The sequence below is a fragment of the Notolepis coatsorum genome (assembly GCF_963971535.1).
Source record: "Notolepis coatsorum genome assembly, chromosome: 11".
NCBI classification, from domain to species: Eukaryota; Metazoa; Chordata; class Actinopteri; order Aulopiformes; family Paralepididae; genus Notolepis; species Notolepis coatsorum.
In genome coordinates, this window is record NC_140175.1 from 54,583,733 (window position 1) to 54,601,708 (window position 17,976).

Consider the following 17,976-nt stretch of genomic DNA (forward strand, 5'->3'; position numbering starts at 1 on the left):
CTGGCTTGGTCCAACTTCCTCCACCCACCACAATGCCCAGAGAATGGCAAGCAACTCTGTCACAAATACAGAGCTGCCATCAGATATTCTCTGTCCCTTACCGATCCCTAACCGAGGCACACACCACCCAAAGCCTGCCCTCCCACTTTCAGGATCCACGGAGCCATCAATGAAAACCTCCAGAGACCCTGAGGCCAAAAGGAACCTCTCTATTTCTCCCACAATCTTGCCCTTATCATCCTCCATCAAGAACCTAAGTTCAATGACTCGGTCAGGAACTAGCCAAAATGGCACTGACAGCCAACGAGTGTGCTCTGCAACCCCCACCTGATGCTGAGAGAACCGTTGAATATATAGATACACAAATGTTCTAGAATGTTTGATTATGACATCATACTGTGACATCACACTTGTTCTAGATTAGTCAGACAGTAAACTAACTCACTCCCAGATATCGGGAATAGGTCTCAACAGCAGTGTGAGGGTCAGACACTAAACGAACTCACTCTCGGATATCAGGAATAGGTCTGGACAGTAAACTAACTCACTGTCAGACATCAGGAATATGTCTGTTGTGACAGCAAGTGACAGGAAGTGTCTGTTGTGACACACAAGACTGAGGAAGTGGTATGTATTGTGATTATATACGGATAGAGGCAGGGTAAAGGCCTGTGATTGGGGGCTAATACACCACAGTTAGAACCAGCTTAGCTGCCGTCTGGGGCCCAGCGACCAATAGCAGCAGGGCTGGTAGTAAATATGTCATCATGAGCAATCAGCAAGTCAATGTGAATGTCCCATAATGCCTCTAAGGTCTGTCTGTCTGTCTGTCCGCAGGAGCTTCAGAACAAGAGATATTCAGTTAGAGAGAGAGTGAAAGGCACTCAGTAACAAACACACCACAACAGACTGTTCTGTTATAATTGTATCACTGCTGCTGATACACATTCAGAAACTTGAAGTATTCCTGTGTAATACATATTCAACTTGGAAGTATCGTCATGAAATACAGATTCAAGTTTACGTTCACTGAATAATATAGATTTAGAACATTAGTGGTTCATAATCATATCCCCTCTAAGATCTAACTGCTTTTGGGTGTTCAAATGTCTGTCTGGAGGAGCTTCAGAACATGAGATCTTCGGTTAGAGAGAGAGTGAAAGGCACTTGATAACAAACACATACACACCACAACAGACTGTTCTGTTATCATTTTATCACTGCTGCTGATGCACATTTAGTCATTTAGCTGACGCTTTTATCCAAAGCGACTTACAAGTTCTGTACGACAAGTCATCAGGAAGGGCACAACTCTTATCAGCTGAGTAACAATGTTCATCAGTGTTGAGTGCTACATAGTGATGCACGATATATCGGCCGCCGATATAATATCGGCCGATATGGCCGTTTTTTTACACATCGGTATCGGTCCGATATCAAGATAGGGCCGATATTTAAAAAAAAAAAAAAAAAAAAAAAAAAAAAGAGAAAAATATTTATACATGTTTTGGCCTTAAATAGTTTCAAAATATCAGTAACTTCTGAAAATAAGTTACAAAAGTAAAAAAAGTATGCGTTTTGGAAAATAGCTCTTTATTTGATTATCATAAAAAAGTGTTTTCTATACAGAGATATCGACATCTGTAAATATCGGTATCGGCCAGAACAGCAATATTAATATTGGTTATCGGTATCGGCCACAATTTTCACATCGGTGCATCACTAGTGCTACAGTGTAGGTTAGTTTATTTTATTTTAAGTGCATGACAGTAAGGTTAGTTAGGGTTAGATATTTCTTTAAATAAAAAAAAATAAATTAAACTCAGATAATGGTTGAACTAGAAGTGCGTCTTTAGTCGACAGCGAAAGATTGGACGGGTTTCGGCTGTCTTAACTGGGTTGGGTAGTTCATTCCACCATTGTGGGGCAAGAACTGAGAAAAGGCAGGTTCTCCTTGATGATCCTCCCGAAGCTCGGATAGGAGTGGGTCTGAGACGGCCAGAAGATGCAGAGCGTAGGTCTTGAGGGTGTGTAGTTAGAAACCATTGACCGGAGGTAGGCGGGAGCGGTTCCCGTTGCCGCACGGTATGCCAGGTCTAGGGCCTTGAAGCGGATTCGTGCAGCAATGGGGAGCCAGTGCAGGTCCCTAAGAAGTGGAGTGACATGGGCCGACTTCGGTAGGTTTGAGATCAGTCGGGCCACTGCGTTCTGAATGAGTTGAAGAGGCTTGGTGGCAGTGGCCGGGAGGCCAGCAATCAGTGCGTTGCAGTAGTCGAGGCGGGAGATGACTGTTGATTGGAAGAGGAGTTGGGTGGCTTCTTTTGTCAAGAAGGGGCGGATCCTTCTGACGTTGCTCAGGAGGAATCTGCCAGTTCTGGTTGTCGCTGCAATGTGAGCAGAGAAGTTCAACTGGTCATCGAGGACAACACCAAGGTTCTTGGCGGTCGGGGACACGGTCACAGCATTCTCGACTGTGATGGAAAGGTCTGTCAGGGGGGAGGATTTGGCCGTCAGGTAGGGCTGGGCGATATGACGATATTATATAAATATCAAGTACAGTTCATTAACGATACACTTTTTAAACGTATCGTGGATATCGTGATGTTTTGCCCTTGCGTTAGAGGCCGCCGTGGCTGAGATGAGACTTACAAGCGCAGTGCTAAATGCTTTCCTCTCCCTCTTGCAGAAAAAAAAGTCAGTCACACACACACTTGTCCAAATTACGTCATCTACACGCACATACACGCACGCAAGCGCACACACCTAGCCAGAGACAGAGAGGCGGTGGTTCGGTGCTAGGGATGCCCCCCGAAACCCAGGAGTATTGATAAGCTCCGACGTTAACAGTACTGCTATCGGTAAATTTGTCTATGAGCGGATTAGCTACGGAGCTAACATAGTGTACCATCCATCTGCGACGCAAGAGTGGACACGGAGTAATGTTAATGTTATGTCGAGTTCATACTACACTACACGTATGAACTCGACATAACGTTACTCCGTTTCCATGAACTGTTTAATTAGCATCAATCTGTTCTGTTGTTGAACATTTAACATTAAGTTAACTTAGGTATCCGATGCACTTCCGGCGAGGACAGGAAGCCGTCATGAAACCGTTGTAGTCATATTGTAGTCTTTTAGTCTTATTAACTAAAAGATTTTAACAAAATAAAAAGCAGCAGCACTATTCGATAACTGAGTCATGTTTGCTATGTATTTCTTTCTTTAGGGGAGTAGGACATTTGTTTCACAGTTTTAGCATGATGTTTTATAGATGGCTAGATTAAACACAGGTTTTTGTTTTTAAGAGGCGGGGTTTGATTTGATTGAAGTGTATTTCAAGTATGCAACACAACAAACAAACATCAAGTACAGATATAGCCTTAAGCCGTTCAAATAATAAATGTATACATAAATAAATAGTTACAATATATAATCTAATAATCTAAATCTAATCTAATATATAATCTAAAAAAACGAAAGGCTAAAATGCTAAATATATAATCTAAGAATCTAAATCTAATATATAATATAAAAATGCTAAATGCATGAGTCTTTTGTCTTTAATGTTAGCTTGCAAACTCAAATACTGTCTTGGTAAGCCTCATAATGAATTGTTTGGGGAAAAAAGGAAAAACATTGTGATGTATCGTGTATCGCCGAAAGGTCAGAAAATATCGTGATATCATATTTAGGCCATATCGCCCAGCCCTACCGTCAGGTGGAGCAATTATGTTTTGCTTAGGTTCAGTTTGAGGTGGTTGGTCATCATCCAGGTGGAGATGTCGGACAGACAGGCAAAGATCCGCTCAGACGTGGATATCTGAGGGAGGGAAGGAGAGGAAGAGTTGAGTATCATCGGCATAACAATAATAAGAGAAGGCATGAGACGTGATAATGTTACCCAGTGATTTAGTGTAGAGGGAGAAGAGAAGGGGTCCTAGGACCGAGCCCTGGGGGACACCCGTCCGCAGGGGACGGGTGGCCGACAGGGTCCCTCTCCATGACACTTGGTAGGAGCGGTCATTGGGCGCAGACTAGAGCCAGCCACTCCCATTCCTGCGAGGGCCGCAAGGAGGATCTGATGGTTGACTGTGTCGAAAGCTGCAGATAGATCTAGGAGAATCGGGACAGACGAGATTCCTTTCGCCTTTGCTAAGTGAAGTGCCTCTGTGACCGCAATGAGGGCCGTTTCTGTGGAGTGGCCAGTCCGGAAGCCTGACTGATTAGGGTCTAGGAGGTAATTCTGTAAGAGATAAGCAGTAAGTTGGTTGGATACAGCACGTTCAAGTGTTTTAGAAAGGAAGGAGAGAAGAGAGTAGGGCTGACTCCTATTATCGATTAGTCGACTAATTGTCGACGGTTCAAATGTGAAAGGTACCCATCCCTAATAGTATGTCAGAGGAGAGGGTGGATAGGGACGGCAGGTTGCGTCTGAGTGAGACTGTTTGAGTTGGGGTGAAGGCCTTTCGGTTAAGCATGAGAGTTAGTGAGAAGGATATGAAGGAATTCTATGTAAACTCTGCGCGCAACGCGTCCAATAAATGCGTCTTTAACATGCTTTATATCCTTATTTACTATATGCCCGTCGTGGTTAATCACTGAGTGATCTAATATGCATATTCTTCAGAGCGAGAGGGGGAGGGATTGTGTTTCTCACATTGACGCTGTCTGTCGTTGATAATATAATCTGAAGGTTTCTATGTAAACTCTGCGCGCAACGCGTCCAATAAATGCGTCTTTAACATGCTTTATATCCTTATTTACTATATGCCCGTCGTGGTTAATCACTGAGTGATCTAATATGCATATTCTTCAGAGCGAGAGGGGGAGGGATTGTGTTTCTCACATTGACGCTGTCTGTCGTTGATAATATAATCTGAAGAGCATTATTATTATTATCATTCTCGAGAATACACGTCTACTGTGCCAAAGTCAAGAGAGCACATTCATCTGGGGACTAGAAAGGTGTGCTCAGTAGAGCACAGATGTCCGCCATGGCGGCAGCCACACATGTCTTCTCTCTCTCTATCTATCTATCTATCTATCTACCTCTCTCTCTCTCTCTCTCTCTCTCTCTCTCTCTCTCTCTCTCTCTCTCTCTCTCTCTCTCTCTGATTGATTGATTGAAAACTTTATTAACAGATTGCAGAATGGGTACAATACAGTACAGCTCAATACACACAATTGTTAACACTTTCTCTGCCACGCTTATGTACATCCTTATACCATCCTCTGCCAGCTCTATTTGTCTATGGAGAAGTTCCCCTTCTTTGCAGGGCTATAACTTTTTAAATTGTATTGCTAAATTGACATTACTATGGCCCATTCAACGTCAATTATCTATCGTTCAGGATGTAGGAACGTTATACTTTTTCATTCACATATTCATACTAAAATACGGTCTAAAGTATAAATATGTTTTTATAGTTTTCTGTAGCACGTGATTTATAGCCCTAAATCCATTATATTGATGATCAAATACAGTTTGATAGCGATCGGCGCCAGATAAAAAATGTCAAATGGACGTGCTTCTAGAAGTTACTACTTATCATCTGATGTTGACCGGATGGGGGGGGGGTCGTTTATAATTCCGTGGCCAACGTTAGATGATTCATGTAGTGTGGGTGATATGATCATTAGAGCAGTTTGTATCGAACACGGTAAACATAAACGCTGAAACTTACCCCAGTCTCCTTGGGCCGTTGGGCGATGAGCGTGGAGCAAAAAGATTCCTATTATGGGATGTTGAAATATGCAATCCATCTCCAGGTTGTATAATAGTATATACGTCCAAATCATGTTGTTTATCGAGTTATTGGTAACGGATCGCTATCCATTGTGTCGAGCTCGAGTCCCGGGACCTATAGCGAGTGGTCGGACCGAATTTGGATGATCACCAGTTTCCGTTTCCGGTTTGGGCGATCCGCCGATCCGCCACCAGATGGCGCTCTTGAACCGTTGGAGAGTTGAGAGGGGATCAACAGTAGATCTCAAGTCTCCGCGGGAGAAATATGATTGCGATCACAGATTTTTGAAATATTGATCTCAATGACGTGTTACGGCGTCATTGGCAGAATTAGCATGGCGGGGAATGACGTGTTAAGGCGTCCTTGGCGATTAAAGTGTTAAGGGGATGCAGACCAGAGAAAGACTTTCGTCTTGTTTACATCAGGGTAGGGCTGGGCGATAAAACGATAACGATAATCATTGCGATAATTTATTTCCTCGAAATAAACATGAAACGTGGTCGCAAAGTTTCGATATATCGATTTTCCAAGCTTGGACCAAACAACATGCATATGATCCAGTGGCGGTAGGTTGCCCCCTGGTGGAATATAATAATCTATGCACTGGGCCGTGATTACTGCGTAGAAGAATGTGCGCGGACTGATGACGACATCAACTCGAGACATTCAGTTGTTTTGGTGGTTTGAAATAACAAGAAACATTCATTCAGACTGTGTTGGATATAACAAAATGGATTTATATGGATTATGGACTTGGACACATTCATGGAGAATTCAAGCCGGGACCACAACGCTTCTCAAAGGGTTGGCTCGACACGCGACGGCTCCAACTCGTCTCGTAATGACGTCTTCGACTTTTCGTTGGTTCTATCGCAGCAAAACAAGTGAGTCTATGAATAGCCCGTCGGCGCCGGCCATAAGAAGTTAATTAAACTTGACAGAAATGTATATCGACGATAATTATCGATATCGAGTTATATGAAAATTATTTTATTATTTTATCACGATAACGTTTTTGGCCATATCGCCCAGCCCTACATCAGGGTCCCCCATTTTCAATTCATCAGGACATATGACATACATGACATACAGATAGACAGTACTGCTACATCTATACATTTATGACATACCAGATTTGCAAATACAGTACTGTTTGTGATACAAAAAGAGTCCAGAAAAGGGAGTATATACATTTGACGTAGAAACTGTTGGGGGGGGGGGGGGGGGGGGGGGGGGAAACACTGTACAACTGTACAAGCAAAGCTGTACATTGGAATATTGACAACCATACTAGGTAATTTACTGTACATTGGAGGGGGTACTTTTATATAAAATGCTTACTGTAGCCACTACAGTAACATCATTAAGTCTGCTATAAGCTATTCTCCCTCTCATGTGTGCAGATCCAAATGCAGTTTTAAAGCACATTGGCTTTGTTCTGAATGCACTTTGTAGTTATCCTACAGAGAAAAGAAAATACACTTGACTTGGAATTAATGTACTGTATGCATTCAGAAGTGATGAATAAATGTTTTATGGACCCATAATAGTGATTATTTATTATTTAAGTTAAGTTTTGCCATAATCATATATTTTTCCATAATCAGGTAGCTGAACAACATTGGTAAAAAAAAAATTCTATTCTATGAATCATTCTTGGCCTTTCGGCATTCGGTTTTCGGCCAACTGTTTCCTATTTTCGGTATCGGTTTCGGCCAAGAATTTCCCATTCAGTGCATCCCTAATCATGAGGCCAGTGCCTCCACCCCGTCTGGAAGGTTGAGGTGTGAGTGAAGTTATAGTTTGTAGATAAGGCTTGTGCATCAGCAACTTGTGCAACTTGTGCATCAGCAGTGTGTTAAACTTTCTTTTTTTTTTATCCACTTTTTCTCCCCATTTTCTATTTTTCTCCCATCCCAATTTCGTATTTCCAATTTTTCCCTCCCCTGTCTTGAACATTGCTAGACTATGCCTCCCACTGGTCGGCTGTAGTGAGGATAGAAGCCTTGCATCACGTGTCCCCTCCGGTACACGAGGAGGCAGCCTGTCGCATCTTTTCACTGCAGCAGCTCGAACTCTCAGTGGCGAGGAGTAACGCGTGGGAGGCTCACGCTACCCCCGATACTTCCTGTTTCCGCCGCACCGGCGTCACCCAACCGACCTGTAGGAGTCGCTGTCCACAACATCCAATCCCCACCCACCGGCTTTCCCACCCTCTAACACTGCCAATTGTGTTAGTATGACGGCCGGCCAAGCCGGTAGCAATGCCGAGAGCTGGACTCGATACCAGCATCTCCTGCGTTAGTGGCGAGCGCCTTGCCCACTGCGCCACTCAGCCGCCCAGCAGTGTGTTAAACTTGAAGTATTGTCAACCAACCAGATGCTACACACTAACAAGATGCAACACGCTAACAAGATGCAACATGCTAGCCAGATGCTACATGCTAACCAGATGCTACACGCTAACAAGATGCAACATGCTAGCCAGATGCTACATGCTAACCAGATGCTACATGCTAACCAGATGCAACATGCTAACCAGATGCTACATGCTAACCAGATGCTACATGCTAACCAGATACTACATGCTAACCAGATGCTACATGCTAACTAGATGCGATATGCTAAATATATACTACATACTAACTAGATACTACATACTAACCAGATGCTACATACTAATCAGATGCTACATACTAACTTACATGCTACATACTAACCAGATGCTACATGCTAACTAGAGCCACAGTGGTAAACAGCTCTTTAAGATTCCTAAAACCAACCATCTCACTGTGTCTCTCTGCAGATATGTTCAGGCGAGTGGTTCGACAGAGTAAGTTCCGTCACGTCTTCGGCCAGGCAGTGAAGAATGACCAGTGTTACGATGACATCAGAGTTTCCCGGGTCACATGGGACAGCTCCTTCTGCGCCGTCAACCCTAAGTTTGTCGCCATCATCATCGAGGCCAGCGGGGGCGGGGCCTTCCTAGTCCTTCCTCTACAGAAGGTGGGTTCTGTTGGGACTGTCACACTCATCCGCTAGCACACACCCACAGCTACACACCGGTCTCTGGGTAAATGTCTTGTTTCCATCTTGTTCCATTCCATTTGTTTAAACCATTTCATGAGGGAGTAGGTGTGCTTTTAAAGAGCAACACAGTCATGGTACACAGCAGGGTTGTAAAACCTCAAGCTTCACTTTGATATGATATTTTGAGTGGGTTTGTGACCAAAATCTTGCTGGTTCAAATCCCTGGGCTGGCTAGGAAGTTACACTCAATCTCTCTCAACTACCAGTAAGGTACCATCGAGCAAGGCACTTAACCAACTGTTCCAGCGGAGCTGCTCAGTGGCCAACAATAGCACACTGTGGTTATACTGGGCACTTCCCAAATTACGTGCGAGTGTGTGTGTGATGTCATAAAAAAAACTAAAAACCATTTAGAGTCTTGAGATGTTAGGTGCTTGGGGAAAATTAAATACTGTAGGTACTTTGAGCACTGTAAAAAGCGCTGTATAAATCGAATGTATTATTTAGGGATGCACCAATATGAAAATTGGCCACCGATACCGATACCGATTGTTCAACTAACACAATCGGCCGATACCAATACCGATACTTGTGGCAAAAAATAAGTATTTGTAATTTTTTTTTAATATTTTTATTTTTTAATATTTTTTTTTAATATATATATATATTTTAATGAAACTACTGTATATTTGTATGTGTATGTTTGTATTTGTAGGCCTCGTTACTTACTTAAAAAAGGGAAACATCAAGAAATATGTTTATGGTATTAATTCCACCATGCCATGTATCACTATCCCTCTCCCAGTATCGTCTGGCGGCCTGCATATATTATATATTCTCTCAACCAGAGCTTTCAACCAATGCAATAGAACCATCTTGATTGACAGTCGATTCGGCCAATTACGCCACACCGCTAGCACCCACCTCCTGCTGTTCTTACCACCAATCAGCAAGTGTTTATTCATTTTCTACTTTCGGGCATGCCGCCATTGATCTGCTTGCGAGAGCACAACAAACTTAACGTAGCTAATACGTTAGCTGCCCGCCGACCATCGCTCCACAGGATGACCAAACGAGACAATGATTTTACTGCAACAAATGTTATAATAAAACAAAGCCTTTCTATACATTTGTCTGGTTGAAAACTTTATTAACAGATTGCAGAATGGGTAGTTGGGTACGGAATGAGCAACGGAATGGAACTGTGCTATGAACGGAGTAATGCCTTGCTTGCTTGCTTGCTATCTTCGGGTAAATAATATGCTTATGTTATTGAACGTGTAACACTAACTATATAACGTTAATGCCACAAAACGACTGTTTGTGTCATTTTAACACTTTGGTTGCCTAAGGTTAAATTAATGATATACCATAGATTGCCAGCGCTATTTGTCTATGGAGAAAGTCCCCTTCTTTGCAGGGCTATAACTTTTTAAATTCTATTGCTACATTGCCATTATTAGGGCCCATTCAAAGTCCTATATGTATTGTTCATTGTGTAGCAACGTTAAACTTTTTCATTCACATATTCATAGTAAAGTATGGTCTAATGTATAAGTATGTTTTCATCTCTTTCTGCAGCTTTCTCCAGAACGTGATATATAGCCCCAAATGCATTATATTGATGATGAAATACAGTTTGATGGCAATCAGCGCGATATAAAAAATTCCAACTAGACGTACTTCTAGAAGTTACTACACATCATCTGATGTTGACCGGATGGGCGAGGGGGCGTTTATAATTCCGTGGGCAGCGTTATACCAATCATCTAATGTGGGTCAAATGTTGATAATATCAGTTATTATCGAAGACGGTAACGTTACACGCTGAAACTCACCCCAGTCTCCGCGCGCCGTTGGGCGATCATCGTCGAGTAGAAATTTTATCATTATGGGATATATTATTACCCGGTCCATCTCCAGCTTGTATAATGGTATATACGTCCAAATCATGTTGTTTATCGAGTTATTGGCAATCGATCGCTATGTAGTGTGACGAGCTAGAGTGCCGGAACCTATCCCGAGTGGCCGGAAGCAATACGGACATCTAGCACAACCTCTACTGCGCTTCCTGTTAAGCGGTTGCGCGATCGGCCACCAGATGGCGCTCCTGAACCGCCAGAGAGTTCAGTGGGTCCTGCTGGTGGATCTCAGGCCAGCGGAGGGACATTATGAATCCGATCGCAGATTTTTGAAATATTGATATAAAGACGCCGTACAGCGTCCCCCGGCAACTTTAGCATGGCCAGCAAAGACGTCTAAAGACGGGTCCCGGCACCCAAAGTGTTAACAGCAGATACTTTCTTAAATGCCATCTTCCCGAGAGAGGGGTGTTGACGGGGAGCTGTGATGGGTTCGCTTGGTTGTGTTATTGATAGCATTGAACAGCTAACCGAAAGCTAGCGTTAACTAACGTTAAAGGTTTAGCCATAACGTTACGTTGGCTAAAGTTGGGGCTATTCATAATCCAGCAATAATGGCTGCAGACCTGCAAGCAAAGTACAGCAAGTTGGCAAAGGAGTATTCCAACATAAATCGCATTTTCACCAGTAACGTTAGTCTTCTATCTGCCGGTAGCTCATGCTAGCTAACCTAGCTCATGTTAGCGTCGTCACTGAGCGACCACCTCGCGTACACAATTAATGACATGTTGCGGACAGCCATATCGGTGACAATGTTTAGCTTTTAGTGCCAAATGATAAGAGTCTGAAGCGGAGTCTCAAAAGAGAATGTTGAATATTTAGTAGTAACTTTGATGCAGTAGCTTGTGTGTGTGTGTGTGTGGGACTGGGGGCGGCGGCGTTGGCAGGACGCGACTGAATTTATCGGCTACTGCCATCGGCACATTTGAGCTTATCGGCCGATAGGCCGATTGCAGTCAACAAGGCACTTATCGGCCGATACCGATACCCGACCGATACATCGGTGCACCCCTAGTATTATTATTTATATTATTGCTCATTGCTGTTTTGCCAGGGTTTGACGTCTTCAGATGAACAAGCCTAAACAAGCCATTCACAATACTTAACCATTTTGTGATGCAAGGACAGCAAGGAAAGCAATGGAACAAGCTGGTTCAGAATAATTGCCCTTTGTGATGTACAAGATACAAGATTCCTTTATTGCCACACAACCAGGTTGGTGGTATTTGTGATCGGTACAGAGTGTATTGAAGCTCTACAGTACATACAACTGGAACATAGATACATTTACCCCCCCCCTTCCTAGCAATGGATACATAATACGGCACAATATGACACAATAAATACATAAATACAGCACAGCACGACACAGCACAACATAACACCAAGGACAGCAAGGAAAGCAATGGAACAAACTGTTCAGAATAATTGCCCTTTGTGATGTAACACCAAGGACAGCAAGGAAAGCAATCCATTAGCTTTGATTAATTGATCAGCTGTCCTTTTTGGGGAAATGCGAACACCTGTTCACCAGCGGTTAGTGACTGACTGTTAGGCCATGTCCTCACGTATATGGATCTGTTGCCAAACGGATATTCCCAGGCTCTGTTTAAAATAAAATCCCCGTCCACACCACAGTGTTAAAAAAAAAAATCCATCCAGACACAAACACATAAACGCATATGAATTGCTCCAACAAGCATGCGGGCCAGCAGGTGGCGATAAGCGATATCCCAAATACCATGGTGGTACGAGCGGTCAGGACGACAGAGAAATGATAGGAATTGTCCATTGGTTCACCCAGCCCACTTCACCATTCCTAGCATTTCCATTGGCTATATTGACATACATACAGTAGATAATAAATAGATAGATATAGCGGTGGATTAGATGCAGTCCAGAGGAAACAACCAATGCGCACTGGGCCGGAGAGATACAATGTCAATGTATTCAACGGATTCCTGTAATTCCTGTACAGTAACTATTCAACTAATAATGTTAAGTTATTATTAGGTCATTCTGGGACCACTCACGCGTGATGCCAACATCCTCAACTATCCGCAACATCAGAGCGCATCAGGTGCAGACCTCTTCTGTCGCGAGTCTATTAACTGAATTTAGAATGCAATTTGGCTTTTAACTGAAGCAGGGCACAACACTAGACATGTTTAGCAAAACATTAAATATCTTTGCTACAGTTTGTGATAATGCCTTGCCTTATTTTGTTTCGGAATCGCGATATTGTGATCTCAAGGTCTCAACATGACATTGTATGATATCTCTTGAGAAATAAGCGGACGAAAAAAACGCCACTCGCCACTTAAATAAATCAAAAGCGTGTGTTTAACAACCTCAAAAACGTTTGAAACACGGTTTATATTAACTTAATAAATAAACAGAAACGAAAAATCTACTTATGTAAACGAAAATGTCCAGTATAACTAAATAACAGATACATCCCTATTACACGCAAGCAGCGTCTGATGGCCGAATCTGTCGGCACTGGAGTATACAGTAGCTGTTACATCTAGACATTCATGAATGATATACAAGATATACAAATATACAGTACTGCTTTAAGAGGCAGAGATCAATAAGAGAAAATATATACATTCGAGGGGGAAGAAACTGCATGCTATTTCAGCACAAGGCGCTGTCTATCTTATTGCCTCTGTGCGCTTCAAGGCTACGGGCGCCTATTGTATTGCCATCGATGGAACAACAGTCTGAGCATGCGTAGTGAGCTGTGGCGTCATCGTTTATCTACACTATGCGTTTACAGTGGCTGCACGGATCCACTGAACGGATATTTTGGAAAATCTTCACTTTAAAATGCGTTTAAGAAAGTCTCCGTTTATGTCTCTGAAAACACCCTTTACGTGTGGATGAGAGGCCCAATCGTGGAATAAAATGTGCGTTTGGCAAAAGTTTCAAGTTTCTTTAATAGTTGTCATACAGAGGTACAGAATACTTTTGTACAAAATGCTTCTTACTGTTGCGCTCCAGAGACTGTGCATGACAAGATAAGTATGAAATAAAAACATAGTAAAGATTAGAAGTAAAAAAAGAGGTCACAGTGTTCAGTTTAGACATATGTACAATGTTCGTAGACGTAGTTACCATACAATATACAATACTGTGCAGTGTACTAATATACAATACTATATAGTGCAAGGCATAAATGGACGAGGTGCAGTTTAGGTACAATTCACAGTAGGTGTACGAGTTGTAGTGCAAATCCTTTATCAATAAATATAAAGTGTAAGTGTGTTTGTGTGATCTAAAGTGTGGAGAGTGGGTGCTGCAGTGTGTTGTTTGTTTGAGTGAGTGTGTGCGTGTGTGTGCTGTGTGCATTTGATGGTTGTTGCATAGTGATTATTGTTCGTTTAGCGATTATTGTTCGTTGTTCGTTTAGCAGCCTGATGGCCTGGGGATAGAAGCTCCTTCTGAGTCTTTCTGTGCTCGCCTTAAGACTTCGGTATCGCTTGCCTGACGGCAGCAGTTCAAAGAGGCAGTTGTTCGGGTGGCTCGAGTCCTTAATAATTCTCTTAGCCTTCCCCTTGCACCGCTTGTTGTAAATGTTCTGGAGGGTGGGAAGCCCCCCTTCAATTGTGCGTTCGGCTGAACGTGTCACTCTTTGTAGTCTGCTACGGTCTTGTGCAGTGCTATTCCCAAACCAGGAGGTGATGTTGCCGGTCAGGATGCTCTCTATTGTACATGAGTAGAAGTTCCTAAGGATCTTCTGACTGACTTGGAACTTCCTTAGGCGCCTGAGGAAGTAGAGGCGTTGTCGTGCCTTCTTCACAACACTGTCAATGTGTGTGGTCCATGTCAAGTCCTCGGATATGTGGGCTCCGAGGTACTTGAAACTGTTCACTCTCTCAACCGGTGCCCCGTCGATGCTGAGGGGGCTGTAGTCCTTGACCCCCGACCTCCTGAAGTCCACAATCATCTCTTTTGTTTTGCTGACGTTCAGGGAGAGGCAGTTCTCCTGGCACCACTGTGACAGGTTCTCTACCTCTTCCAGGTAGGCCCTTTCGTCGTTGGCAGAGATCAGGCCCACCACTACTGTGTCATCAGCAAATTTGATGATGGTGTTGTTGTTCCGCTGTGCTACGCAGTCATGTGTGTACAGGGAGTAGAGGAGATCCATATACGTGAGGACATGGCCTTAATCATAGCTGTGGTGTAGGACTGGACACAAACCACTGATGGGCGTTATCAACTCCAATTCATTCCTGGTTTCCGCTATGATATTTCTTGCTTGTTTGTGTCTTCCTGATGTCACCCCTGATGTCACTCTTGATAACCAGGTAGTGTGATGATAAGTGGTGTTAATGGAAGAAATTGTTAAATGGTGCATTTATATAGCGCTTTTATCCAAAGCGCTTTACAATTTTGTTCCTCACATTCACGCACCAACGGTGGAGGCAACCATGCAAGGTGCCAACCTGCTCATCGGGAGCAATTAGGGGTTAAGGAGGAGCGGGAATTGCACCGGGAACCTTCCGATCACCAGTCGAGCGCTTTACCTCCTGAGCCACTGTCGCCCCGGGTTACCGGTTTTAATGATAACCACGGTAAAATTCTCTGACTGTTAGTAATACCGTTCAAACTAGAGATGTTCCCATACCATTTTTTCCTTCCCGATCCGATTCCGATACAGCTTTGGGTATCGGCCGATACCGATACTGATCCAATACAAGTGCATACATACATAAAAAAAAATTAAAAATTATATTATATAAATTATATATATATATTTCTTACAGATACTGTTTTATATATACTGTTTTTTAGTAATAACTAGAAAGTAATGGTATTTATTCAACAACAGGTGATTGTATAGATTAGTATTAGTATCATTAATTGACAACTATGCCCAATGAGTTCACCCACGGAACGGTTGTTGCAGTGTTTTCCACAGGATTTTCAGAGACTATGGTGGGTGAACCTCCGACCCTCTAGGGCAGGGGTGGGCAACTTTGTATATGGTGAGGGCCACAAAATGTCCACAATCAATCTGGGGGGCCGCATTGTTTATCGGCAGTCCCGCCAGTAGTACCCCATCACTCAAATAGCCCATAATAGTCACAGATGTGATAAATAAGGTATATAAACAATTATAATTTGTTGTAACTTTGTTTTTATTCCATTTCAAATGCATTTAGTAATGCAATTTCAACTTTATGAATTTATAAACAGCTGAATTTAAAAGTATTGCTGTAACCCCAAATATATACAAAAATGATCAATTATCTTTGTATATCTTCTAATAAAATAAATGTATGAACTTAAAGCCCACTGCTCAACAAACACAAAGCAGCATTCCTGCTGCATTTCACTACAACTGTTGTGAAGGGCCAGATTAAACCGAATATATATATTTATTTATATATGTATATTTAATTGTATTTGTATATTCTCTAATATTCCTTGATATCCCTTGTATATTCCTTGTACAATATGCATTGAATATCCATTCTAGCCTACTGAACATCCCATAATAGTCTCCATTCTACTATTGGTCGAGACCTTGGTGCCAGGCTGCCATACCCCCCAGACCCAGTTCAAACGTACCGCTCAACATGTACGAACAAGTCCTAGTTCCGCGTAGGAATCTGGCTACCGCACCACTAATGGGACTATTTGTTCATAGTGCGTATATATACTGCGCTACTAAAGTAGGACTTCCTTTTCAGTCCAGTTTCTTACCCTCCAATAGAGTCACAGACGTAAAGCCTCCCCGCGACGCCACGTGTGGGAGTAAGGCCAAGTTCGCCTACCATCGGTATTGAGACATCGTGTATATTAATATTTGAATAGTCATATTTGGCACTATATCGTCGAGTTGGACGTAGTCTATTAAGCTAATAATAGTCTGTTAATATATAGTGCTTCGTACGGTGAGAATACTACCGTAGTCAGTACCCCATCGTTTCGGGCAGAGAACTGGCTGCTTATCCAGGGTGGTTGACCCCACGTGAAGCTGCACCCGAGGAGCCCCAGAGCCGACGAGCGAGTGGACCTGTATACCGGATTATTCTACCGACGACAGCCCGCCTTCCCAGGCACGGATTATGCTTTGTATACGTTGATTATTCCCTGGATAAAGACCCCCGACACTGCCGTGTGTTGGAACCCCCCCCCCTGGAGAGGACGCAAGGTGAGGAGACGCTCTGCAAGACGAGGTCGCTTCACGTCTCTCCTCCGTGGACCGGAGGACGCCGGCCCACAAAGAGTCCACCTGCTTTCATCTGTGGTCCAAGGATCGCCGGCGCATTGAACGGCACTACAGTGGGTTCACCTGGGATACCCTTGGCCGGATGAGGCAGCCGGATTCTACCCCCCCCCCCCTTCCTACTCCTGTCGGCTTACAAGCGACCGGATTAACCCCCCCTAGTGTATCCAGTATATAATCATTAAAGTATCATTGCTGTTATTCCTTAAACTATTCCAGGTCGTATATGTACCACCTGCGCCTTCAGAGATTGGACATTCTCTATTGATATACCGACGAATACTCTTGCCATAAAAGTGCATACTAATTCCCATTCATAAATGTGATTGATTTGATTAAGTGCTTGCTCTACACACCATCGCTGTGTAGAAATAAAGACCTATTTCTAATTCGTACATTTGTGTTGGATCCGTTTCATCTACGTGACAGTGTTCATCATAATATATTTATGCCGTGTACTGGGTGGCCGAATATTAAGTACAAAGGTAGTGGTAGTAAGTATCATATCTAGTAATACAGTCAGGGAATTGTACCCCTCAGTTACAACAACAGTAAATCAAAAGTGCAATAATAAATGATTTTGTTAAATGTATAAACTTTTATCCTGCTACTAAACAAAACATTATAACACTGAAATGCATGTTATGGATATGAAGCACTCAGGAATGTTTTGTTTAGTAGCAGGATACAAGTTTATACATTTAACAAAATCATTTATTATTGCACTTTTGATTTACTGTTGTAGTGAAATGCAGCAGGAATGCTGCTTTGTGTTTGTGTTATTAGTGTTATCTGAACACTACAAAAGTAAACAAGTAAAGTGCAAGTAAAGTAAAGTGCAATACTACATGCCTCCCATTGACCCTTAATCAAACTGGCATGACATTCACCCTCGCCCCACAGTGGGTCAATAATGGTTATAATAATAATAATAATAATAATAATGGTCCCCTCTCTACACCTCTCCATCATCCCCCCCCCCTCTCTACACCTCTTCATCATCTCTCCCCCCCCTCTCTACACCTCTTCATCA

The 17,976-nt window shown here is 42.9% G+C and overlaps 1 protein-coding gene across 2 annotated transcripts in view; it reads left to right on the forward strand.

The window, feature by feature from the left end:
* Positions 1 to 17,976, forward strand: part of coro1cb (coronin, actin binding protein, 1Cb) — a 127,119-nt gene that overhangs the window by 15,326 nt on the left and 93,817 nt on the right. For both annotated transcript variants that reach the window (XM_084324245.1, XM_084324246.1), the window contains exon 2: positions 8,557 to 8,756. In XM_084324245.1, the coding sequence (XP_084180371.1) occupies positions 8,559 to 8,756 (198 nt within the window). In that variant the 5' untranslated portion in view covers positions 8,557 to 8,558. The remainder of the gene's footprint in view (positions 1 to 8,556; positions 8,757 to 17,976) is intronic.